Source organism: Tursiops truncatus, chromosome 4 (genome assembly GCF_011762595.2).
Source record: "Tursiops truncatus isolate mTurTru1 chromosome 4, mTurTru1.mat.Y, whole genome shotgun sequence".
Classification (NCBI taxonomy): domain Eukaryota; kingdom Metazoa; phylum Chordata; class Mammalia; order Artiodactyla; family Delphinidae; genus Tursiops; species Tursiops truncatus.
In genome coordinates, this window is record NC_047037.1 from 26,657,058 (window position 1) to 26,684,162 (window position 27,105).

Below are 27,105 nucleotides of genomic sequence, written 5' to 3' on the forward strand. Positions count from 1 at the left end.
TCAAGCCCCAAAGAAGAGAGAAGAAATGGTTCATTACGTGGCTGCGTCTCCTTTTCTTTCTATATGAAATAAGACACCTTACTGTGAAGGTAAAAGGGGCAGGAATTGGGCCCGAGGGAGAAGCTCTAGGAACCTGCAGCGTTGGGTGAACTGATGTTGGGCGAGGTGTAATTGGCTGCCGTGGGATGGTGCCATGGGATGAAGTCGGAAAATGAAGATGGGATTTTGTGGGGGCTGGAGTCTGGAAAGCTGATTTGATGTGGGAGCTTCAGATCCAGAATGGCAGGATGTCTGGTCAGCAACATGCCTGGGAAAGAAACGGTGAAGGGCCAGGGAGAGAGTCTATAGTGGTTCTCTTCAGAGGGGAGCTGCTTTGCATAAAGGGGACAGTGACAGACTGAACTTTGGGTCTTGGGTGGCAGGAGCAGGTAATAATAAATACAAAATCTGACTTGCAACAATAAAAGGGAAAATGTCCTAAGTAAGTGTTGTGCAGACAATGTTTTCAGCTTGAAACATAGAAGAGATGGGCCAAGGGATTATAGAGAACAATAAAGGAAGGGAAAAAGAAGAGATGTGTTTCTCAGGATGACATTACATAATATAATGTAAACACTAAACAAACAAAACCCTCAAACCAGCAACTGAATTGCAAATGCTCCTCTAGGACACAGTCCGTGGCCCCTATGGGCAGGGGTCAGCAGTGCCATCTCTGGCTCTGTCCATTGCCGTTACTGCCCCCATCCCCCCGAGAGCCTCTGAGGGCACTGCATCCTCTGTGGTGCTCTGACCCATGGATGGATGCAGATTCTTCCCGAAGTCCTCAGGCGTGGGTACCTATAACCGCTTGGCAGAAGGGAAGCAGACACTAAGAAGACTGCAAGTCCAGATGCCTGGCATGAAAAGCACAAGCTCATCTTTAGCATGTGCGCTGCAGGCACACGTTTTTTCTGGTTCCTGTTAGAATCATCCATCTCCATGAATAAGAGCTGCTATAGGGATACTGCGTGTTCTCAGAGCTCAGGACAAAACACAGAGGTTTAGTTCTCCCTCTCACCCACACAGGTCTAGCTGATGCTTTGAGGATGCTCTTCTGCCCTGGGCAGCTGAGAATGGGAGTGACATTTCCTTAGGCAAATCTCCACCTACCCCTGCAGAGAAAGCTGACCCTCACCATCTACTCAGAATTACACTCTCAGAATACAGCCGAGAAGACAAAACTCACGTCAGAGCAAGGCGCGTATACCTGGTACCCTGGGGTCATTTTATGGATGCAAAGCCTTCCTCCCTTTGCTGCCAGCTGAGCCTCTGATAAGCCCTGCTCTGCCATTGGTGAGTGATGGTGGTAAGCAAGCCATTAGGTGATGGACAGAAAGTTCGGGGAGTGCCAGGGACCATGAGGAATGTGGTTGTGCCCTCAGGGAGCCCATATCATTTCTGGGAGGACAATATTCACCCACAGAAAGAAGACAGAGAATGGAATACCATATCCCGAGCAGATGGTGCCTTAGCCAAGGTCTGAAAGGCAGGTGGCAGCAGAGCCAGGGGGTGGGATGTCCTTCGTGTACAGCTGGGTAAGGCCAGCATCGCCTTGGGAAAGCGGCAGCCCTGCATTCCTGGAAGGGGTTATTGTGATGGAAAAGAGGACCAATGCCCTGGGGCATCACTGGAGTCTGGGAGAAAGGGAGGGCTCTAGCTGTGAGCAGGTCCCTTGCTCCTCCAGCAGAGCTAGCTCCCTGGGACAAGCTGAGCGCAGAAAGGGCTTGCGATGGCACTGACTGGAAGTGAGTGGTCCAGGGGAGACAGAAGGCTCTGAGCATGATGGATTGCTTTCACTATGCTGCAGTCCCCTCCTGCCTGGAGGGGAATGACTTAGAACAGGTACAAGAATTTGAACTGCCAACTGCGATTGCTTGGTGACTGTCATTGCTTGAGAGAAGTCAGCTCAGGGAGGAGCCTCTGTTCTGGGCAATTACGCCTGGCACACGTCCGCAGAGCCCGCACTCACAGCTGGGTCCCAGGGGCTTGGGGAGCATCGCGGCTCCTCACCCTGGCATCCGAAATCTTGGCTACCAACCCTCCCCTCCACCGACTGCTCCAAATTCGCTCCCCATTTGCTCCCCAGTCCACACCCCCTCCGCAAGCCAGACCGGCTTCCTGACATTGTTCACTGTGCCCTGAATGGCCTCCCGTCTCTTGGTTCCTGTCTTATTTTATACAGTGCAGCCTTCACCCAACACCTGCTTCAGGAAGAACCAGCCTTTCCCCTAGGAACCGGATGGGCTCTCCCAGTGAGGAACAGCCTGCTTCATCTGTGGTTAACAAAACAAAACAAAACAAAACGAAGCAGACAAACAAACAAAAAGCAACCCAGTAAAACATGGCTCACTCCAGTTTGCCCCACAAAGCTGGGAGAAGGGGCTGGACACGAGACACATATCTGGGACCTGTGGTCATGCTCTTCCCTGGAGAAAGGAGCACTTTGAGCTCTGAGGCTGCAGCCCTGGCCAGGAGTAGAAGAGAGAACAGCCCGAGACGGGCTGGTCAGAAATGGCGGTTGCCCCCAGTGGAGGAGTAAAGTGGACCAGTACGGTGGTAGGACGGAAGATTGCTCTCTAGGTCTGGGGCCTGGGATAGGAATGCCAGGAAAACAATTTGACCATCACCACACATATCTGAGATCTTGGAGGACCTGTCTGTGATCTGAAAGCCTGCTGGGACAATGGCTGGGGAGACAGACGATGCAATGTCTACAGTGTCTACAGCAATGGCTGTAGACAGGCTGTCTACAGTGGGTGAGCTAGAGGGAGGAGGGGGGTGATGGAGAATCCAGTGTCGGCTTCTCCCACCCAAGGCTGGCAGACTTAGGCAGGGAACCACCATCACGTAGTTGGTCCAGACGTTACACCTGCTTACATCGCTTTGCCTGGCACGGTGAGCAGGTGCAGGGAGGCGCTGCTTCCTTCTTGTCTTTGTTCCACACAAAGGTACATTTTTCACCATTCATTCATGCATTCAGCACTTGCCAATCACCTGCCTTGTGCCTGGCCCCGTGCTGGGGCTGCAGACACACCAGTAGATGGATAGCATCCCTGCCTCCTGGACCTCCCTGTCTAGAGCGGAAAACAGCCTCATGCCCCGAGGAAGGGGCCCCATGCATTCTTCACACGCAGAATGAAACATTATCAACACGTTTCACTTTGCATACATTGAACACTGAAACAAGTACAAACTCCATTAGGAAATTACATTTAAATATATTTCAATGTGATTCCAAATCTGTAGGTGTCTCATTTATCAAAGACAAAAAAGATTGGGTTCATTCTCCAGACACGGCTTTGTGTCTTGCTTTCCTCACTTTAAATCCCATTGTGAGCGCGTTCCGAGCTTAGAAAGCTTTTATACTCTTTCCAGGCTGTCTTTTCAAAAGTGAGACTTTCACTGGGACCAGTTGTTACACGTCAAAATAAAACAAGGTGAGTTCTTCTTCACTCAGGTAGCTTTTCATTCATTCATTCATGGGTTCATTCATTCAATGACTGTTTCTTGAGCACCTACCATTGGGGCCAGACATATGCTAAACCTGAGAAATTCCACTGTGAACAAAAGAGACAGAATCCTGCCCTCAGGGTCCTCAGGGTCAAGTGAATTACACTCAACCAGAGTTCAGGTCCCCTGAGGTCAGGGACACACAGATTTCCACTCTGGCTTGTTCCTTTTTCTCTGTCTCTTGCTTGAAATAGACAGACACAGAGAAGACTCTCCTTTGTTCTTTACCTCTCACAAGTCTTAGCTGTGTCTCCCCTACTCAGCATTTCACCTTGTCTACTTTGTTCAAAGGCAAGCGATTCCGGTTCTTTCCAGAGGTGGATTTAATTACCCCCTCCCATCTTTCTAGTTGCAAGATGAAGGAAGATAAAGTTGTGCAGGGGACGATCTGAGGGCAATGACCCTGGTGGGTCCTCAGGTGTCCTTGCTTTGCACCATGAGGTCCTGCCAGTCTGGCCTGCTGAATTGGATTAGGAATAAATGCCTGCCTAAAAGGCAGCCATTCAAGGTCTGCCCAGTGACCTATATGTGGTCTGGCGTCAGCCTGTCCCATAGGGACATGAACGACCAACACAGCTAATCGCACCCTCTCTTGGGGAGTTAAGAATGCAAGATACAGAGCGATAGACACAGAGAAAGAGGTAGAATGTAACAGGGGCCCTGAAGCTTTTAAGACCTATGAAGGGAAGGCAGCAGACAGAGGCACAAAGTGGATGAAACCATGGCGCGCCCTAAGTTATGTGTAAGCAGAACCCTGCGACAGCATCAACAACCAAAACGGTGGCACAGAGATAACTCCAGCATCCCTGCTCGGCCACCAGAACTATTGGTGTCACCACAAGAGCTCTTGTTATTCCATAAACCATCCAATCCTCTGCGAGCTCCAGCTCTGCAGCTGGCCTTCCCATCCTTATTCCCCCTTAGTTCATTGCTACACCTGCATCCTCAAAGGGTAACCTGAACCTTCTGTCTTTGCATCCTAAAAGATCTAAACTGGCACAGATATCCACCTCCATCGAAGGCCATTGCTTCTCCATTACCAGAGCCAACACTTTAGAAACCCCCTAACACAGAGGCTGGATTCTGGATCTCCAGTCTCTGCCTGTATGCCCTCCGTGCAAGCCCAAGGAACACGCAACCTTCCCCAGGTGCTGAGCAATTATTAAAACTTGAAATGCACCAGCTGAACTCCGAACTCTTAGGTAAAGTGAATTGGCCCTTTCTCCTGAGCACTGTGGGACAATTCCTATTGATAGGAAGTGGTCATGAGACTTGAGAAAGGGCACATTGGACAAACTGGGCACACGAGTTGGATGAGTTGGCTTGGACACTCTCAGCTATAAAATGGGGGTACTCTATCGCCCAGGAGTTGTAAGAACAAGCAGGCTACTCTATTTCTCACCGCAGAGTGCCTGTGCTTTACAAATCCCTCTAGTGATGCATTGTGAGGGTTGGAGGGCAAGTCCAGCACCTCCTATACACATGGCCAAGCTGCCTTCACCCAACAGTACTGACAAGAGCAGGCCCACCTTGCCAGCCAGGCTTGCAAACTGGCTTTACGTCCACCTGCACCAGGGTGTCCTGCGCTGCAGGCTTCTGTCCACAGTCGTAGGCGGTCACCAGGATCTCATACTGGCGTTGCTTGTCATAGCTCAGCTTCTCCGTGTTCCTGACGTTGCCTGAAGATACAGGGACATTGAAAATCATTTCAGATCAAGTTAACCACGTTGCAGTTCTTCAAAATCCCTTCTGCCCTCTTTCAACCTTCACCAGAATAAAATGTCCCCTTTCCCTATCTCTTTGTAAAGACTAGGGCAAGTAGGGGCGTGGCTTCCACGTGTGACCTGCTTGTGCCTTGGTGGCAGATTCTTAGGAACTGCCGGCTGGAGCCGCCCCAGCTGTGCAACGGAACTGCTGGGTAATTCTGCCCACACATCTGGAATCCAACTGGTTGTGTTAAGTACGGGGTCGTCAGAAGACCACCCTAAACTGCACCAAACTAACCCTACATTAGGCTGTGTCCCTAATGTAGGGCAACGTGTGCTCATCTGACATGAAATCTCTGGGAAAAAGATGGAATTCAGAAACGTCCCGACACGTATTTTTTAACATCTGGGCTCTTCGCTAGGAATGTTCATTGCCTCGTCTCACATTATTTTGCTACCAAATAGGAAGTAAAATCAATACGAGAAAACGTGTGACCTCTCTTCTGAAAGCTACACAGAATAACAGATTCCTTGCCCTGGTGGCAAAGACATTTTTCTCCTCCAAGAGAGACCAGACATTGTTTCTGAGCCATTTGTGTGTATTTGTTCCTGTGGGTTTGATATTATGGTTCAGAAATAAATCTTTGACAATTGATGAGCAAACTTTTAATCGACTATTTTTGCTGAAATACAATTTTGGTTTCAAAAAATGAATCAAGGTCTGACGTGCATTTAATACTTCTTACTTTTTTGTTTTTTTTTGTGTGGTACGTGGGCCTCTCACTGTTGTGGCCTCTCCCGTTGCGGAGCACAGGCTCCAGACGCACAGGCTCAGCGGCCATGGCTCATGGGCCCAGCCGCTCCGCGGCATGTGGGATCTTCCCGGACCAGGGCACGAACCCGTGTCCCCTGCATCGGCAGGCGGACTCTCAACCACTGCGCCACCAGGGAAGCCCTACTTTTTACTTTTTGATTCCCAGAGCTTAAAGTCTCCCTTTGTTGAGAATAATTTCATTCTGGCTTTTTTTTTTTTTTCAATGGTGGAGCTGACAGCAAATTAGAATTCAAATGATGTCACCATCCTTTGCCAGAAGTGAAATCAAGAGAGTGGCATGGACATATATACACTACTAAATGTAAAACCGATGATACCTAGTGGGAAGCAGCCGCACAGCACAGGGAGATCAGCTCGGTGCTTTGTGACCACCTAGAGGGGTGGGATAGGGAGGGTGGGAGGGAGGGAGACGCAAGAGGGAAGAGATACGGGGACATATGTATATGTATAGTTGATTCACTTTGTTATAAAGCAGAAACTAACACACCATTGTAAAGCAATTATACTCCAATAAAGATGTTAAAAAAACAAAAAAAAACCCAAATAAACCAACAAGCAAATACACAAACATGGAATGGCTGACTCAGGTATATATATTTCATTTTTGTGCACCTTTGTTAAAATTAAAAAAAAAAATTTATTGAAGTATAGTTGATTTACAATGCTGTGTTAATTTCTGCTGTACAGCAAAGTGATTCATTTATACATAGATATACATTCTTTTTCATATTCTTTTCCATTATGATTTATCACAGGATATTGAATATTCTTCCCTGTGCTATATTGTAGGATCTTGTTCGTCCATCCTATGTAATACTAGTTTGCATCTGCTAATCCCAAACTACCTCCTTGGCAACCACAAGTCTGTTGCCTATGTGTGTGTGACTCAGGTATATTTTTCTGTTTCATCAAAACTAAGGGGAAACTTTTTAATGAGTTTTCTTCCATGCCAACTGATGTATATTGTTCATGCAAATTGAGACAACAGGGACTGACCCAAGAAAGCTCAGAAAATTAGAAAAGCCACATCACGTGTTAAAGATAGGAAACATTCATCCACCCATCATTCAATATTAGTAAGACAGTACTCAGCACGAGGTCATGAGCAGGTGCTATGAACGTGAGCATAGGTCAGGGTGTGGAGGGTCAGGGGGTACGAAGTTGCCCAAGACATTGGACCAAGAATTGGAATCATTTCTTCTGCTCTCTGCTCTGGACTGTTTCTAAAAATGCAACTGCAGCCAGGGATTGGAAGTCAAGTTTCCTTTAACAAAGCCGGTCAAGAATCTCTGAATAAAAATGTGTTTGCTGTATCTTTGGCCTTGTGGCGGATGTTCAGAATCCCTTTCCTTTTTCTCCAAATATTTGTTTCGGTCTCAGCTCGGGGTCCCAAGCACATCTGCAACAGCTCACTGTGGGGTTGGTAACGTTCCCTGTGGCTTCTGTTAATAAATTAGTTCGTGGTTAAAGCCATCACAGGGGAGGACTTCTGCCAGGTGGAAGCACTGCAATAGGACCACGAGAAATATGTTTCAGCAACATCTAATTGAACAAAAGGTTTTAACTTTCTTTAAAGTTAAACGGCTCTCAAAAGATACACCTCGTAGAAGAGGAAGGCTCAGGGTTTACTGTCCGTGTGACATTCAGCAGACCAAACACTACTGATTGCGGTAGAAAAATAAATAAACACACGAGCCCGCAATCCTTGGCTCCATTTACGGCAGCTCCCCTTCTGTAAGAAGTCTTAATGAAACTGAGAAACTACCTTCTCCACCACCAACTTCACGCATGGGAGAATGGGTTTCAGAGCACAGGATTTGAAGCCTCAGAGTATAATATTTTCACTGATGGTTGTAGAGGGAAGGGTCGTGTCTGGCTAAGTCACACATTTAAAAACATTTTGAAAGATCAGAAACAGCCCTCCTTTTTGCTTCTGTGACAATTGTGTTATTTTCCCCACATGTGAATGATTTCTCCTAGAGGTGCCTTCTCAGGAGAACCGAGTCCACAGTTAACCCAGGTGAGTACTGATCTCTGGGCTTATTTCTCTGTTCCAGATGAACTTGGGAAGGTTAACTCTCGAAGAACTATCCGTACCTACCACGTGTCATAGTGAAGGTATTTTTTAAAACCTCAGGTGGAGTAGGGGTTGCAATGAGACAAGTGCACTTACCTGCACCCTCCTTCTGATGGAATTTAAATCGGAGTCGCCCTGTAGGAAACTTATGCAGGCCAGTCACTTTGCAAGTGTTCATACCTTTTGGCCATGCAATTCCACGTCTAACAACTGACTCCAGAAAAAATGATAAAAATTGCAGACAGAGGTGCAAATATGTTCATCTAAGCATTCTTTATGACATTGAAAAAGACTAAAGAAACTGGATGCCCAATAGGAAGAGACAAGCTAAGCCTGATTCTCTGCTTAGACGGACTGCTGTTCGTGCTAAAAGTGCTAATTACGAAGCATGTTTATGGATGGAAAAAATCCACACAATCGAATGTTAAGTGAAAAGGGGAAGATAAAGAAAAGCAAGGAAAGCGTGGCCTTATTTTGTTCAAGAACTTCATAGAAGAAGTGCTGGTAGAATGTCAGTAGTGGTTCTCTTTGGTGGGATAACAGGTGACTTACTTCTTATACTTTTCTATGCTTCCCTTGTTTTCCACAAAGGACGTGCGTTTCTCTTCTTTTCAGGTGGAAGAGAAGTGTTTTCATGTACTTGGAGAACAGACAGACTTGAGGACACACTGTGCTCATAGGTATCCGATGCCTGTTACTCACCAGGGCAGCCTGTGGAGGGCTCAGCAGAGGCTGCATGAGACCAACCACTGCTTGGAAGGTAGAAAAGTCTGCCAAGTGGAGACCGGGTGTCACCGAGAGCCCTGATGCTCCCTTAGCCATCATTCCCATCCCTGGCTGAGTGCAATACTTAATTCCCATGTTACAATGAGGATCTGAGGCCAGGTTTAAGTAGCTTGTCAAGGACCTCTCTCTCTCTCACACACACACACATACACAGAGTGGTAGGCGTAGGATTAAGACACCTTTGTATTTTTGAACTTAAATACCACTGCCATGTGTTCCTGTCAAATGTCACTGAAGACAGTGATAATATCACTGGTGAAAAGGCTTTGGGACCAACACTCGGGGAACCTGGCTCCAGTCCCCACTCTGCCACTGAGGTGACAGCTGCTATATGGCCAGCTCTTCATGCTTTAGGAATCAGTTTTTCCATCAGTTCAATGGAAGTGAGGAAGGAAGCCCTCCCAATCTCTAGAGACCAGCCAAATGCTAGAAGATGGGGGCTGGAAGCCATCTGAAATGGATCCAGAATTTCCCAAGAGGGAGGTAATGCCACCAACTCAGTTATTGGCTCACAATTTCAGTCTGTAAATCCATGAGGAATGAATACCCTTCGTGTCCCAGTCACCCAGGTAAATATCTAATAATCATGGCGCCATGAATGGAACACTATATGCTAAGTACCTGTGAACATCATCCCCAGGCACTGCCTCTCCCTGAGGCCTCACTACCCCACAGTGGGGCAGGGACTGTTACTGCCATGAGTTTTCAGGGGAGGAATTCAAGGGAAGGGGGGCCGAAGACTTCTGGTTGGAAGAGGTTGAATCTTGCGTTAAAAGAAAAAGTCCTGGGGCCTGAATGAGTGGAGCCCAACTCAATAGTACTTTTTCTTTTTTTTTTAAATTAATTTATTTATTTTATTTTTGGCTGCGTTGGGTCTTCGTTGCTGCGCGCGGGCTTTCTCTAGTTGCGGTGAGCCAGGGCTACTCTTTGTTGTGGTGCGCGGGCTTCTCATTGCGGTGGCTTCTCTTGTTGTGGAGCAAGGGCTGTAGATGTGCAGGCTTCAGTAGTTGTGGCGCGCGGGCTCAGTAGTTGTGGTGCGCCGGGCTTAGTTGCTCTGCGGCATGTGGGATCTTCCCGGGCCAGGGCTGGAACCATGTCGCCTGCATTGGCAGGTGGATTCTTAACCACTGCGCCACCAGGGAAGCCCAGCAGCACTTTTTCAAATGTGCATGCAAAGAACTTCTTCAAGGAGCTGGGAAGGTCACTGGGAGAAGTGATGGATAAGGGCCAACTGGGAAGCTCATTAGAATGGGAGCTGCTTCTGCGTCTGCCCTTAGGTCCTGCCTTCATTACTTGAGAAATGCTTTTGTAAACCTCGCCATGGGTGGGGTGGGCGGGGAGGGGGGGCACGCTCCCAGAGTGCCGGCTCTCCTCTTCATCTCAGGCTGTAAACCAACGCTGGAGGCAAAGGCCTGGCAAAGGACCATTACTCACTTTTAATGAGACAGCTAGGTAAATAAATTGGCATGTGTTAGTGAAATGGCTCATCAAGGTGAGTAATTATCTTCATGACTGGGGCAGTTTACCCTCAGGTGAAGGAATTTGCATCTCCTCTCTCCCGGGTCGTGGCTCTCCAGAACTAAGCAGGAGGCCAAGGGCAGTGACCACTTGTTCCAGATACCCTCCCCCATGTCCAGTCTAGCTCTTCAGCAAGGACTTGTCACTCCCCAAGTTCCACAGCTCTTGTGGCCATAGACAGCACAGCTGATCATAGGGGACCAGAAACATACAAAGCAGTTGTTTCATATTTTGTAGAGTGGCGTGTGTGTGTGTGTGCACGTGTGTCATGTATGTCTGTGTGGTGGGGACAGGCCAGCCACTTCATAGGGCCTGTAGGAAAGGCTATCAGGAGCAGTTCTTCTAATTGAAATTACCTGCTTCTTAGTCCTGAACCGAACTTTAAAGTCCAGTATTCTCTCCTTCGCTTTCTCATGCGTTGATCTTGTGTCCTACACACTTAGCCTCTAGTGACGTCCAGGTGTATGACGCTGGCCACATGTTTGAGCATCTTTTAAGGAAACTTCCTTATTACCATTTTGTCTGTTTGATGAATATTGGTTTCGTCTTCTGAGACAGATCATAAACTCCAGGAGACCAAGGATGAGGGTGTCTCCTTGGCCTCCATGCCCTATGGAATCTACTGCAATTCTCAGGATGCAGAAGACTCTGTCACAGGGTAAGTTTCTCCCTGGTCTCAACATCAAGAAACACGGGAAGCACTGAAGATTGGCGAGCAGGTGACTGATGGTATTTCCCTCTAGGCATGGGCTACCAGGAGGCTGAGGGCTAATTCGCTGCCTAACCCTGGTTCATGGCACGCTTTGTGCCCCACCCTCACCCTTCACTCTGCCTGACTTTCTATTTTTTATTTTGATTTGTTTTTGCTAGAGGGTAAGCTCCATGTGGGCAGGCCCACTTCTGTTTTGACTTCCCCTCTCTCTCTATTCCCGGTTCCCAGCACTGTACCTGGCACTTAATACACATTTGTGGCGTGGATAAGCCTCAGGTTTTGCAACTTTGCCATCACTGAGCAGTTAAATCCTATTTGAAACAAAGTGAGGATAATGTACATACACCCACACACTCATGCTAATAATGAGACAATAGACTTGATTAATATCAAGTTATTGAGAATTACAGTTAAAGTGGGCTGAGTTGATTGGGTCTCTGGCTGTGGTGTTTACACTGCAATGAGTGTTTTAATAACGGTGATGGGGAAATATCCAAATGGCTTTCTAGGATTCTTTTCAGTTCAGTAAGTTTAGTTTGAGATTGGAGTGTGGTGGGAGGGGTCTTTCATTCCTCGTTCTCACTGGGGTGGAAGTTCTCAAAAACCCTTGGCAAGAGCTTTAAAGATTCCTGAATGGATCTATAGCTTGGGCGGTGTTTCCAAAATCTCCGCCTTCTCTTTTAGCTTCTCTCTGTCTGGGAGCAGATTGTCGTGGTGTGGCTAATGTTACACGTGTTATACAGGAAACTCAGATGTGGCTGAGTTGATGGCATGGCTCACATCTGGATGACGGCAGGAAAATTCTACCAGAAAACCAACCTGTCTTCAGTATCCAAATGTGTGGCATTGTGAGTTCTATAGACGATTCACTGAGGAGGTTTCCGGGGTGTTTTAGACCTGGCCGGGCTGCTGATTACGTAAGGTCATCCCTTCTAGCGCAGGGCTGAGTTCTGTGTTACAGAGCCTACATCAGGGATAGCAAGGGAGGCGTCACCTGCCAAGTGCATTCAGAGCCCTCACTGGGCCTTCAAAGGGGTGGGGGGGTGGAGCTGTTTCCCTGCTTCCATTCACTGGGGTCCTCTCAGGACACTCACCGTTTCTGTCGATGGCAAAAGGCACATCAGTTGTGACGATTTCATAGTTGCAAATCTGGCTGTACTGTGGGGAGCAGTCCTCGTCGACGGCCTCCACCTGCAGGATGCTGTCGTAGATCTTGCCCTCTGTCACGACAGCCTTGTAGGCCGGCTCTTTGAAGGTGGGAGCAAACTCATTGACGTCCTTCACCTGGATATGGACCACGGCCCTAGGACCACACACAGGAAGGAAGAGATGGTGGTAAAGAATCATATCATCCTTCCACACCTCCCACAGGTACTGACTCAGGTCCCAAGGTCAGGAGAGTAGAGAGACCACAAGACAGTCGGGGTGGCTGTTGTCTGAGTGTTCTGTCCTCCCTCCCATTGAGACCCCTTTACCTGTCCTTGCCCCGATCCTCTGAGATGAATCCACCCCAGAGAGGTGCCTCCCCTTCTCTGACCTTCCTAGTTACAGAGCTTTAGGTGACGCATTTCCTCTATCTCCTCATTCCCTCCGCTATTCATTCACTCCAACCAGTAAGAATTGAACCACTCTTACTCTGGGTTAGGGGCTGAGCTAAACTCTATTTGAGAGTTACAACCCCAGATGAAAAGTGCTGTGATGGAGAGAAGCACATGGCCTGGCAGAAATCCAGGGAAAGGTCCCAACGAGGTCTGCAGGGATGGGCTGGCTGACAGAAGGCTTCCCAGAGGGAGCGACATCTGAACTCAGTCCTGATGGTAAAAATAGGAGTATCTTCATGGGGAGCAGAGGGGTGGAGTATTCTAGGGGTAGAAGGAGGCCCGCGCTGATGCCTGTAGGGGCCTGGGGACCTGGCCAGCGCTCGGGCTGGCCGGAGCAGCATGGTGTGACCACTGAACATGCATATCTGAAGAGCAGCGTGTGAATGGAGATGGGAGGGCAGGGGTGAGGGGTCCAGGGAGCTCCATCAGGTCACTCACTTGTGCGATTTCTTCCAGGCCGTCTCCTGGGGCCCCGTGCCACAGTCGTAGGCCTGGATGATGAACGTGTACTCCTTCTGCAGCTCACAGTCGATGGGGCTCCTGGCGCGGAGCCGGCCCTCTCCCGACGTCTTGTTGAGCACCACAGCCTCGAAGGGCAGCTCCTGGCCATGGATCTTGAATGCACAGATTTCCCCTGCAGGAGGATGGAAAGCAGAGAGCGGGGATCCTGAGAACGGCCACACTGAACACAGAGCTTCGACTGCACCAGATTTGCAAACCCAAAACCAGACCATTTCCTCCACACAGATAATTGTCAATGCAGAAGCGGCCTTTGGGCTTCCCTGGTGGCGCAGTGGTTGAGAGTCCGCCTGCCGATGCAGGGGTCGCGGGTTCGTGCCCCGGTCAGGGCAGATCCCACATGCCGCGGAGCGGCTGGGCCTGTGAGCCATGGCCGCTGAGCCTGCGCGTCTGGAGCCTGTGCTCCGCAACGGGAGAGGCTGCAACAGTGAAAGGCCCGCGTACCGCAAAAAAAAAAAAAAAAAAAAAAAAAGAAGCGGCCTTTAGAAACTCAGACCAACAAGTTCATGTCTTGGATGGTAAAACTGAAATGTGCCCCATCCGGTGTACCCGGCAGAAAAAGTGGGGTGTGTGGGTGCTCATCAAGCAGGGAGCTGGCTGATATCTCACTTTGCCCCTTTTCCCAGGAGGTTTCTCCTTTGCCCTCTGCCCAGTATGAGATTAAGGAACTTGCCCGCGGTCAAAAGACAAATGACTGCAGAGGAAAGGAGACAAAGGCCAAAGCTTTCAGTGCCTTTTGTTTTGTGACAACATCCTTGATTCTTCAAAGTGTGCTCTGTGAAGCAGTGGCCTGGGCATCCCTGGGGAGCTTGTTAGGAATACAGACTCCCAGGTCCCACCTGGACCTCCTGAGTAAGTATATGCATCTTTTTTTTTTTCTGGTGTGTCCATGATGTCTTTTTTTTTTTTGAAGTATAGTTGATTTACAATATTGTGTTAATTTTTGCTGTACAACAAAGTGATTCGATTATATATATATAATGGAAAGAATATATATAATGGAAAGAATATATATATATATACTTTTTTTTTTTTGCCGTACGCGGGCCTCTCACTGCTGTGGCCTCTCCTGTTGCGGAGCACAGGCTCCGGACGCGCAGGCTCAGCGGCCATGGCTCACGGGCGCAGCCGCTCCGCGGCATGTGGGATCTTCCCGGACCGGGGCACGAACCCGTGTCCCCTGCATCGGCAGGCGGACTCTCAACCACTGCGCCACCAGGGTAGCCCTTATATTCTTTTCTATATAGTTTATCACAGGATACTGGATATAGTTCCCTGTGCTATATCGTAGGACCTTGTTGTTTACCCAGCCTATATATAATAGTTTGCATCTGCTAATTTAATGAGGGTCCCCAGGTGATCTGTTTGCTCAGTAACTGTGAGCAGCATTGCTTGGCTCTGTCCTTTACTCTTAGTTTAAGCACCCCGCGTTGTTGTAGCCCCCTCCCCCTTCTCCCCTCCCCCCCTTCACGTCTCTCACCTACCACTTCCCTGCGGGGACAGGGACACCACTTGGAGTTGCCATGTTCTCTCCAAACAGCGGGGGTGAGTTTATGTGAGTTCCAGAATCCCTGTGGAGCCTGAAAAGCCAACTTCTTAAAGAGCTGACCATGTTGTGAAATGAATACATTTCTCTCCGTCAGCTGGGTTCATGTGTATTATAGCATTAAAACAAGACCACGAAAATATCTTCTTTATCTCAGTTGATGGATGTTTGCTTCTTGAACCCTGACTGTAAGCCCTGTAGTAAGTGTCCTGGAAAGTACTGAGACACGTTCTCTTCCTGTGTTGAGGGAGCTTACAGGCTTGTTGGGGAGACGATGTGCAGATGTCCAGAAAGACCCTTCATAGAGCAAAGGGGTGTGTGAGTGTCACATGACACGGGCAGCAAGGTGTCCAGCTATAGGCTGCTGGGGAGTGAAACACAGGCTTGAGTCCAGGGGCCTGAGTCACGTTCCAGGTTCACTACTGACTTGTTGATTTAGTCAAATTATAGTGACTCTCTGGGTTTCAACTGTGTCACCTGTAAAAGGGCCCAGGAGATAATGTTGCAGGGAGAACATCTACCTGACATGCCCCAAGCCTGGTCTGACATTGCCCCAGCGGCACTGCTGTGACCAGGATGAGGTGCCTACAGTCTAGAGTTTAAGGGGGGCCTCAGGCTCAGGGCGACCAGGCACCTGCCCACAAAGCACAGGCACCGTGAGGAGAAGGGGTAACGCGGCTGCGTGGCTGCTGTGTGTCAGGCATCGAGCTTTGTACCTCCGCCCAGGTGATCTGGTTTAATCGTCACAACAACCCTGCAAGGCAGGTGTTTTATACCAATCCGTACAAATTAACAACAACAGCAAAAAGGATCAAAGGAGTTATTACTTGCTCAAGGTCACAGAGCGGAAGTTGGTGCAAACCCCAAGTACGGCTGAGTCGTAACTCCACGCCCTCTCTGCCCCACCACGCCGTCTCCAAGCAGCCCCGTTACTTCTAAGGGGACCGCCGAGGGAATTGCTTCCAGTAACATTCTACATTCCCACTCAAGGCTCACTCAGGAGAGGAAGTCCCCACCCCATTTTACATATAGGAAGGTGCCCCGATCTCTTACTGACAATGTTTTCTGAGATGGTCAGTCAATACCAGTTTTACTTTTAGGCTTTTGTTTTTTATTATTTCGTCGATCCTCAATTTCATTATGAACACTCCACTTTCACTACATTCCCTCCTGGCCATTTCTCAAATGTAATTGTGGAATAATGGACAAGACAGCTTGTGGGCCAGGCTCTAACAAGAAGGCTGGTTCCCATTCCATCGCTGTTGCTCAGGCCAGTTACTGCCTCTTGGACAAGGCTAGCTCTGCAGCCTTCAGGGCAGGAGAACAGGTTACATCGCATCCTCAAGTTTCATTTCTGCTCTGAATTGGCTGGGGTTGAAGGGATGGACTTCTGACATGCCTGCCTTGAGATTCTATCCCAAGATCAATGCCAATGTGGGAATATTAGCAGCGAATGAGCCCAGACTGGTTCTGGGGTGTTCTCTGGAGTGCCCAACTACAGCCATGATTCTAAGACCCATCAGACCAGACCATTTCTCTTTGAAGAGTCCAATTAAACTAAATATAAATGATGGTCATTTTGTGTTGGAGCTATCTGATCACACCTAAAGTAGTTCTCAAGGCTCAGAAATCCTGAACAAGAAGAAAGGAGAGGAAGGAGGAAAAGGCAAAGGAGGAGGGAGAAACGCAGACATAAGGGGAAGGTAAGAAAAAGTAAACCTCAGGGCAACGTAATTTCATCGAACTAATTTCAGCTCAATAGAACCAGAATTTTTTGAGGATGGAGTGAGTAAGTGCAAGGCACCATGCTGGGGCTGGAGACACATAAAAAACGACTTGTATACCTTAAGGGATAAAGATACCCGATCCTCAAGTCCTCATTACCTCCTAGAAGAGACAGTGAAGTTCACAAGGGCGATGCCATGCTCACTTAGTTTGCACCAGCTCAGACTGAGATGGGACTTAGCCCCCTTTAAACAAAAACTAGAATTCATGCCACACTCATTTATCCCACCTCTTCATCTGACCTGTGTGTTCTGGTTGCAAAAACATTCATTCGTTTATTCATCCATTCACTCACCTCATATTTATTAGGGACCGTGCACCCAGCACTGGCAAAACAGTGATGAACAAAACCCTGGCCCATAAGCTGCTGGCAGTCACGTGTGGGAGGGAAATAAGGAATCAGATAATCAGCTACTTTATGAAGGATGGCGATGGTGATACATGCATTGAAGGAGGGCTTCTTGGTGCTAAGAGATTTCTGATCTGGGCAGGTCAGGCAGGGAGGTCTAAGCTAAGGATGTGATGGCTCAGCTGAGATCACAGGAAGAGAAACAGGGAGGCACCCAGGCCACGAGGGAGGGGACTGAGTTTCAGGCAGAGGGGGCAGCACACTGTAGTGCCCTTCAGAAGGAAGGGACATGGGACTGCAGAGACCGATGTGGCCGGAGTAGAGGCAATGGGGTAGGGCCAGTTTCATGGGTGTGTGACCTGAGATGCACATGAGGGCCATGTACTCAAGAGGGCCCTGAGCTTGGTTGAAATCTCTGCTGTCACCGTGTTGAAATTCTTAATAATTTTATCTTTGAACTTGGGTTTTGTAAAGGAAGCCTGATGGGACAATGGAGCGTGTTCCGGGCAGTGGAGATGGGTGTAATAGGCATGCCTCCCCGTTCCTGCTCTCTCTTCATATCTATCTATCTATCTATCTTCATGCTCAGGATGTACCACAAGCACAGCATTATGGTGGACCCACGATGTGGGGATGGGGGAGCGGCATTCAGGGGGACTCAGAGACAGAACAAGGTAAGAATATGACAGCTACGAGTGCTTAGTCCACTAAGCAGGGAGCTGACAGCCCCGAGAGGCTACCCCTTCTGTTTGAACCAAAATTGTTTTGAACACAGAAAAAAGGCAAGCAACTGAAGAACATTGTCCTATCCTTTCTTACTATGTTACTTCCCTGTAGTAGCCAATCACTTATGCTGAAAATGATGACAGAGAAGAAGAGGAAAGATAAAACAAGCCATTATTCCTTGCTTTTCACACCGTCCTTACTATCAGCAAGTCAAATGCAGAGAATGTTGGTAGAATATGCGCATATCAAGAAGTGAAATGAAAACCATGGAGTACCATTTGTGTAGCCTTTACGATGCTCTGCTAAAGAATTAAATACATATGCACACCTGAGCTAGAACACGCAAATGCTGTAATTTTCAGAGATTCTGCACAGCAGTTAACTGCTCTTCTGTTTGCATTTGAAACAAATGGGCATTGCACAGTATGAAGATAAACTGTAAAATCTATGCTAATCATTGAAAAATTTTTCTTTACTTAGAATCACATCAAATAGCAAATTAAAAGCACAGCAAGTTGAGAGACTGTGGAAGGAATGTCCTGGGATAGAATCCTGAGGAGTAAGGATATTTAAAACTGCAGTTCCCAGTATCTGTGAATGACACATCGGGCTATCACGATCTTTTGTGAGGCCTGCGCTAGAATTCGTTGTAACTAATAAAGCACTATAGGGGGAGGGAGATGTACTTAAAAGATCAGACCTAATGGTTTCTATATAAAAAATATTGTAACAGGGAAGAACAAAATCTGACTCCATGTTGGATCTGTTTCTTTTACTTTAACCTTTGCTCTCTGTTGCTATTTGTTACTATGATCACTAAAAGGATGTTGTCTATAGCTATTGGCATACATAATGGCCTCCCTCGGGGAACATTGCCCCTCTGCCTAAATGTTAAACTAAAGTGCTTTAGTTCAGCTCACAGGGAAACATTCTGACCCTGCCTACCTGTGAATGGCTGCAAGAAAGAAGAAATTAACACATCACCTCCCCTAGGCTGGCCAAACCAGGAGATGTTTTGCAAGACTTATGGCCTTTTTACTTTACTTCCTCACCTCCTCCCCATCTCTGTTCTATAAAAGAAACTAGCATCCAGGCCCTGATGGTACTCTAGGACATTAGTTTGCCAACTTCTCAGACTCCCGGCTTTCTGAATAAAGTTGCTATTCCTTTCCTCAACACCTTGTCTCCTGATTTATTGGCCTGTCATGTGGTGAGCAGAGGGAGCTTGTACGCAGTAACAATATCACTTTTAAAATCTTGCTTTCCTAGAAAAATGGTACAAATGAACTGGTTCGCAGGGCAGAAATAGAGACACAGATGTAGAGAACAAACGTATGGACACCAACGGGGGAAAGCGGTGGTGGGAGGGGTGGTGGTGGGATGAATTGGGAGATTGGGATTGACATATATATACTAATATGTATAAAATGGATAACTAATAAGAACCTGCTGTATAAAAAAATAAAATACAATTCAAAAAAAAATGTTAAAAAAAAATCTTGCTTTCCAATCTGCTTTCTGAGGTGGGAGACTTAGCGTGCCAGGACCTGTGTGTGGGAGTGCAATGCACAGATGCACATGCACTTGGGATCAGCAACGGGTTCTGTGGGGAAATGGGGCCAGCAGCATGGGGCTATCTTGCAGTGGCTGTGGCCTAAGGTGGCTGAACTCAGCTTCAGCAAGAGCCCCCTGGAGGGGCCAGATCAGAAGAAGAGCCCCTGCAGTGTCTGGGGCTGGGTGGCGGGGTTTCCATGGCTCCAGCCCCTTATCACCTACCTCTATCTCACAATTACCTTTTCCTCTGCAGTAACATGCCTCCTGACACACCAGCAGAAATTGGTGTAGTTGTCTCCTAATTCCTCCCCTAAGATTCTGGGGGAAATGAATGAATGAATGAAAGAAATTGATGAATGAATGAATGAAATCGATTTTTAGAATGTATTTTGTTCCTACTCTTGCATACCCTTGACCAACAGATTGGGTTGATTCTATTTTCCAAGTGAGGAAACTGAGTCTCAGAGAGATTACCTGGTTCACCCAAGGTCACTTTGATAGTAAGGAGTGGCTCAAGGACCTATGTCTAGACCCTTTGAATCTAACACTTGTGCCCTCTGTTCTTTCATGTGGGTGTGATGTTCCAAAAGAGGGGTTCTCAAAGTGTAAACTGTGGACCCCTTGGATTCCCAAGGCCCTTTCTGCTATGTCCACAAAGTCAAAATCATCATCATATGAACACTAAGACATTATTTGACTTTGTCTCTGTGTTGATATTTGCATTGTTGGTATAAAACCAGTGGTGAATAAAAGTGCTGGTGCCTTAATAGCACCTGACCTCATTCTATGTGACATACAGTCACTGTAAAAAGAAAGAAAGAAGGAAAGAAAGAAGGCCAATTTCACTTAAGAATGACTTTAATGATGCGGTAAAAATTACCCGTTTTTTTAAATCTCAATCCTTGAGTACATGTATTTTAATATTCTGTGTGACAAAATGGAAAGTACACATAAAACATCTTTGCAGAGCAAAGTACGCAGGTTTGTCTCTAGGAAAAGCTTTCATGTGATTTAAGTTGAATGGGAGCTAAACTAGGAAGTTTTTGTAGGGGATGCTATTCTTACTTGAAAGAATGATTGACAGACAAACTATGTTTATTCAAACTTGAGTGTGTGGCAAACTTCCTTTTAAAGTAAGCCTGTCACTTCAAGGAAAAGAACTCATAGTAGTGGTTGCCAATGATAAAGTTGAGACTTCAATTTTGGAAAATTTGTGCCTGCCATAGAGAGTGAGACAATTTACCAATGCTTTAATACTTTTCTGATGAAGTGAGTAGTGCTATTAATGACTGACTGATAATGTATAATGAAATATGTCAACTTTAGAAAGATCTACTTAACCATAAATCACTAACTTCTAAATGATCAATGCATACTGTTACACAGAATGTATGGGTAAAAGATTCATTCAAAAGGCAAAATAGACCAATGGATTTTAATGCAGCAGTGTATAATGAGTTCATTGATGTGATTCCAGGTACTTTATTGTATTGTAGCTAAACTTTAAGAAACCATTGCTTATGGAGTTCTGGTACAGTATCAGAGAAGAATAGCTACAATTATCTGAAAAGATTAAAATACTCCTCCCTTTTCCAACTATATATCTGGGTGAGGCCATATTTTTTTCTTCACATACTTTGACCTAAAAGGCAGATCACAACAGGTTGAAGGCAGAGAAGACATGAGGATATTCAAGGCAGACACTGAAGAGATTGCAAAAATGTACACGATGCCACTCTTCACACTAAGTTTGTTTTGGAAAATGTATTTTTTGGATCAAATTATGTTATATATGTTAACCTGGAATGTGTTTATCATTGTAATTTTTAAATAAGTTAATAAATAAGCATTTGTAAGTTTCTTAGTTTTCGTTTCTAAAACAGTAAATATCAATAGATATAACCCACATAGATAAAGGCTCTTCAGAGTCATTAGCAACGTTTAAGAGCATAAAGCGGTCATGAAACCAAAAAGCTTATAATTTATCAACCATAGTTTCCACCCAGATCATGATTCCATATCCTATTCCTGATACTTGAAACATGATCCACCACCTCTCAGAAAACTCCCAGTCTCAGAGGAACTCATTTTTCTATGTATTGCACAGCTGGGGCATTTGCAGTGAGAGTAACCAGGCAGAGCTCGATGTCTACAGAGCTCCGGGGGTGGGGAACTTCATTTCCACATCCTCATCCAAGCATGGGTGGTAAACATCTGGCTCTGGAGCCAGAGAGGCTGGGCTCGAACCCTGCCTCTATTAACTACCTGTGTGACCTTGGGCAAGTCACTTATCTCTCCGTGCCTGCTTTCTCATCTGTGAAATGGGACAATATTAGCAATAGTTACCTCATAGCGTTCTTGGTTGTTGGAAGGATTAAATGAGTTAATATACGCAAAGCGCTTAACAATGACTGGCATGACGTATGTACCACCTAAGAGTTAGCTCTCCTCACTCTTATTATGTTGCAGAAAAGCCACATACTTCTGGCTAACTCCCTGTCCATGTTTGAGATCAGAAGAGGCTGAATGTGGAGCTCGTTTCACCATCAGAAGTATTTTGAATGTGTGTCACATGTGTCATTAAAAATCAGTCTGGCTCCTTGAAGTACCTTACATTTATCAGTCACAGCTTTCACATCTTTATTTTCCTGAATATCGTTGGCTAATATCGTTGGCATCCTGTGAATTTGCAAAATCTCATCCAGGGCCAGTACTGCCTCACGGGGAAAGTTCATTGAGGGGGTGGGAGGTGTTGCGTGTCTGATTTAGCTCATCACAGTGACTGGGGATTGCTAATGGCCTTTATTGGTCAAGAGCAAGGGTGCTACATGTCCTGCCTTGAGCAGGCTGGTCTTATACCATCAAGAACCATCTCATCTGAAATGGCCATAGCATCCCCTTGAGAAACACTACACCCCCAGCATGCAGCTAGTCTGTTGGAGCAAACATGGCCAGGTTCATGACACCAGCTTTAGGGAAAATGATAGGTCCTGCAAAGGCTTCTCTTCCAGATTGGTGAGGTCCCTCCCGATGGAGGGTGGTACCATCTGCTCTCAGCTGCACACTCCCAGTACACACACTTGGCAGGCAGGGAACATTGACCACACTGCCGGAGGGCTGGGCGGAAGGGTTTCTTAAAGCGTACTCTACATGGAGACATCTGTATTCGCTTTAGGTGTAATAAAATGGAAAGGACAAACGCTAATCACAACAAGAGGTACTCATGCCCAGAATATCAAATTAGGGCCGAACTGAGAAATCTACATTTTAAAAAAAAAAAGGTTGATTTTAAGCCCTCCCATTTCAGAGAAAAACTTGGATAGTTAGGGAGTTTGGAATTGACATGCACGCACTGCTATATTTAAAATGGAGGGGAGGACCTTCAAGATGGTGGAGGAGTAAGACATGGAGATCATCTTCCTCCCCACAAATACATCAAAAATACATCTACATGTGAAACAACCCCTACAGAACACCTACTGAATGCTGGCAGAAGACCTCAGACCTCCCAAAAGGCAAGAAACTCCCCACATTCCTGGGTAAGGCAAAAGAAAAAAAAAAAACAGAGACAAAAGGATAGGGACGGGACCTGCACCAGTGGGAGGGAGCTGTGAAGGAGGAAAGGTTTCCACACACTAGAAGCCCCTTCACTGGCAGAGATGGGGGGTGGGTTGGGGGGAAGCTTCAGAGCCATGGAGGAGAGCGCAGCAACAGGTGTGCAGAGGGCAAAGTGGAGAGATTCCCGCACAGAGGATCGGTGCTGACCAGCACTCACCAGCCTGAGAGGCTTGTCTGCTCACCCGGCGGGGTGGGCGGGGGCTGGGAGCTGAGGCTCGGGCTTCGGAGGTCAGACCCCAGGGAGAGGACTGGGGTTGGCTGCATGGACACAGCCTGAAAGGGAGGGGGTCCAGGAAAAAGTCTGGAATTGCCTAAGAGGCAAGAGACCATTGTTTCAGGGTGCATGAGGAGAGGGGATTCCTTCCCTGTCTGCCCACAAAAGGCAGAGCACCGCCTAAATGAGCTCCAGAGATGGGCACGAGGCTCGGCTATGAGCTCAGATCCCAGAGACGGGCATGAAACGCTAAGGTTGATGCTGCAACCACCAAGAAGCCTGTGTGCAAGCACAGGTCACTATCCACACCCCCCTGGGAGCCTGTGTAGCCCGCCACGGCCAGGCTCCCGTGATCCAGGGACAACTTCGCAGGGAGAACACACGGCGTGACTCAGCCTGTTGCAATGTCATGCCAGCCTCTGCCGCTGCAGGCTCGCCCTGCACTCCATACCTCTCCCTGCCCCCAGCCTGAGTGAGCCGGAGCCCACTAATCAGGCGCTCCTTTAACTTCCTCCTGTCTGGGTAAAGAACAGACACCAGCGGGTGACCTACATACAGAGGCAGGGGAAATCCAAAGCTGAAACCCAGGCACTGTGCGAACAAAGAAGAGAAAGGAAATTTCTCCGTGCAGGCTCAGGAGCAGTGGATTAAACCTCCACAATCAACTTGATGTAACTTTCATCTGTGGAATACCTGAAGAGACAGCGAATCATCCCAAAACTGAGGCGGCGGACTTTGGGAGCAACTGTAGACTTGGGTTTGCTTTCTGCGTCTAATATGTTTCTAGTTTTATATTTATCTTAGTTTAGTATTTACAGTTTATTATCGCTGGTAGATTAGTTTACTGATTTGGTTTGCTCTCTTCCTTTTATATATATATATATATATATATATATATATATATATATATATATATATAATTTTTTCCTTTTTCTCTTTTTGTGAGTGTGCATGTGTATGCTTCTTTGTGTGATTTTGTCTATATAGGTTTGCTCTTACAATTTGTCCTAAGGTTCTGTCTGTCCGCATTTTTTAGTATAGTTTTTAGTGCTTGTTATCATTGGTGGATTTGTTTATTGGTTTGGTTGCTCTCTTCTTTTTTTAAATTACTTTTTTATTTTCATAATACTTATTTTTTAAAATTTTCTATTTTAATAACTTTGTTTTATTTTCTTTCTTTCTTTTTTATTCCCTTTCTCCCTTTTCTTCTGAGTTATGTGGCTAACAGGGTCTTGGTGCTCTGGCCGGGTGTCAGGCCTGAGCCTCCGAGGTGGGAGAGCTGAGCTCAGGACATTGGTCCACCAGAGACCTCCTGGTCCCTTGTAATATCAATCAGGGATAGCTTTCTCAGAGATCTCCATCCATTTCAAAGCTAAGACCCAGCTCCACTCAACGACCAGCAAACTCCAGTGCTGGACACCCCATGCCAAACAACTAGCAAGAGAGGAACACAACCCACCCATTAGCACAGAGGCTGCCTAAAATCATAATAAGGTCACAGACACCCCAAAACACACCACTGGATGTGGTCCTACCCACCAGAAAGACAAGATCCAGCCTCATCCATCAGAAAACAGGCAACATTCCCCTCCACCAGGAAGTCTACACAACCCACTGAACCAACCTTAGCCAATGGGGGGGGGACACCAAAACCAATGGGAACTAGGAACCTGCAGCCAGCGAAAAGGGGATCCCCAAACACAGTTAGTTAAGCAAAATGAGAAGACAGAGAAATACACAGCAGATGAAGGAGCACAGTAAAAACCCACCAGACGAAACAAATGAAGGGGAAATAGGCAGTTTACCAGAAAAAGAATTCAGAGTAATGATACTAAAGATGATCCAAAATTTTGGAAGTAGAGTGGAGAAAATACAAGAAACGTTTAACAAGGACCTAGAAGAACTAAAGAGCAAACAAACAATGATGGACAACACAATAAATGAAATTAAAAATTCTGTAGAGTAATCAATAGCAGAATAATGGAGGCAGAAGAATAGATAAGTGACCTGGAAGATAAAATAGTGGAAATAACTACCACAGAGCAGAAAAAAGATAAAAGAAGGAAAAGAACTGAGGACAGTCTCAAAGACCTCTGGGACAACATTAAATGCAACAACATTCAAATTATAGGAGTCCCAGAAGAAGAAGAGAAAAAGAAAGGGATTGAGAAAATATTTCTAGAGATTATAGTTGAAAACTTCCCTAATATGGGAAAGGAAATAGTCAGTCAAGCCCAGGAAGAGCAGAGAGTCCCATACTGGATAAATCCAGGGAGAAAGATGTCAAGACACATAGTAATCAAACTATCAAAAGTTAAATACAAAGAAAAAATATTGAAAGCAGCAAGAGAAAAACAACAAATAACATACAAGGGAAATGCCATGAGGTTAACAGCTGATCATTCAGCAGAAACTCTGCAGGCCAGAAGGGAGTGGCAGGACATATTTAAAATGATGAAAGGGAAAAACATACAACCAAAATTACTCCACCCAGCAAGGACCTCATTCAGATTCGACAGAAAAATTAAAAACTTTACAGACAAGCAAAAACTAAGAGAATTCAGCACCACCAAACCAGCTTTACAACAAATGCTAAAGGAACTTCTCTAGGCAGGAAAGACAAGAGAAAGAAAAGACCTACGACAACAAACCCAAAACAATTAAGAAAATGGTAATAAGAACATACATATCGATAATTACCTTAAATGTAAATGGATTAAATGCTCCAACGAAAAGACGTAGACTGGCTGAATGGATACAAAAACAAGACCCGTATATATTCTGTCTACAAGAGACCCACTTCAGACCTAAGGACACATACAGACTGAAAGTGAGGGGATGGAAAAAGATATTCCATGAAAATGGAAATCAAAAGAAAACTGGAGTAGCAATTCTCATATCAGACAAAACAGACTTTAAAATAAAGACTATTACAAAAGACAAAGAAGAACACTACATAATGATCAAGGGATCGATCCAAGAAGAAGATATAAAAATTGTAAATATTTATGCACCCAACATAGGAGCACCTCAATATATAAGGCATATGTTATCTGCCATAAAAGGTGAAATTGACAGTAACACAATCATTGTAGGGGATTTTAACACCCCACTTTCACCAACAGACAGATCATCCAAAATGAAAATAAATAAGGAAACACAAGCTTTAAATGACACATTAAACAAGATGGACCTAATTGATATTTATAGGACATTCCATCCAAAAACAACAGAATACACTTTCTTCTGAAGTGCAAATGGAACATTCTTCAGGATAGATCATATCTTGGGTCACAAATCAAGCCTTGGCAAATTTAAGAAAATTGAAATCATATCAACTATCTTTTCCAACCATAATGCTATAAGACTAGATATCAATTACAGGAAGAAAACTGTAAAAAACGAAAACACATGGAGGCTAAACAATACACTACTAAATAACCAAGAGATCACTGAAGAAATCAAAGAGGAAATAAAAAAATATCTAGAAACAAATGACAATGAAATCACGATGACCCCAAACCTATGAGATGCAGCAAAAGCAGTTCTATCAGGGAAGTTTATAGCAATACAATTCTACCTCAGGAAACTAGAAACAGCTCAAACAAACAACCTAACCTTATACCTAAATCAATTAGAGAAAGAAGAACAAAAAACCCCAAAGTTAGCAGAAGGAAAGAAATCATAAAGATCAGAGCAGAGATAAATGAAAAAGAAATGAGGGAAACAATAGCAAAGATCAATAAAACTAAAAGCTGGTTGTTTGAGAAGATAAAAAATATTGATAAACCATTAGCCAGACTCCTCATCCAGAAAAAAAGAGAGAAGACTCAAATCAATAGAATTAGAAATGAAAAAGGAGAAGTAACAACTGACACTGCAGAAATACAAAGGATCATGAGAGATTACTACAAGCATCTATATGCCAATAAAATGGACAACCTGGAAGAAATAGACAAATTCTTTGAAAAGCACAACCTTCCAAGACTGAACCAGGAAGAAATAGAAAA

At 45.9% G+C, this 27,105-nt stretch overlaps 1 protein-coding gene across 1 annotated transcript in view; it reads right to left on the reverse strand.

Moving 5' to 3' along the window:
• Window positions 1-27,105, reverse strand: part of CLSTN2 (calsyntenin 2) — a 634,053-nt gene that overhangs the window by 132,325 nt on the left and 474,623 nt on the right. Inside the window, exons 3-5 of the mRNA XM_033855350.2 lie at window positions 13,223-13,418; window positions 12,278-12,486; window positions 5,079-5,228 (exon numbers count right to left, since the gene is read on the reverse strand). Coding sequence (XP_033711241.1) covers window positions 5,079-5,228; window positions 12,278-12,486; window positions 13,223-13,418 — 555 coding nt within the window. The remainder of the gene's footprint in view (window positions 1-5,078; window positions 5,229-12,277; window positions 12,487-13,222; window positions 13,419-27,105) is intronic.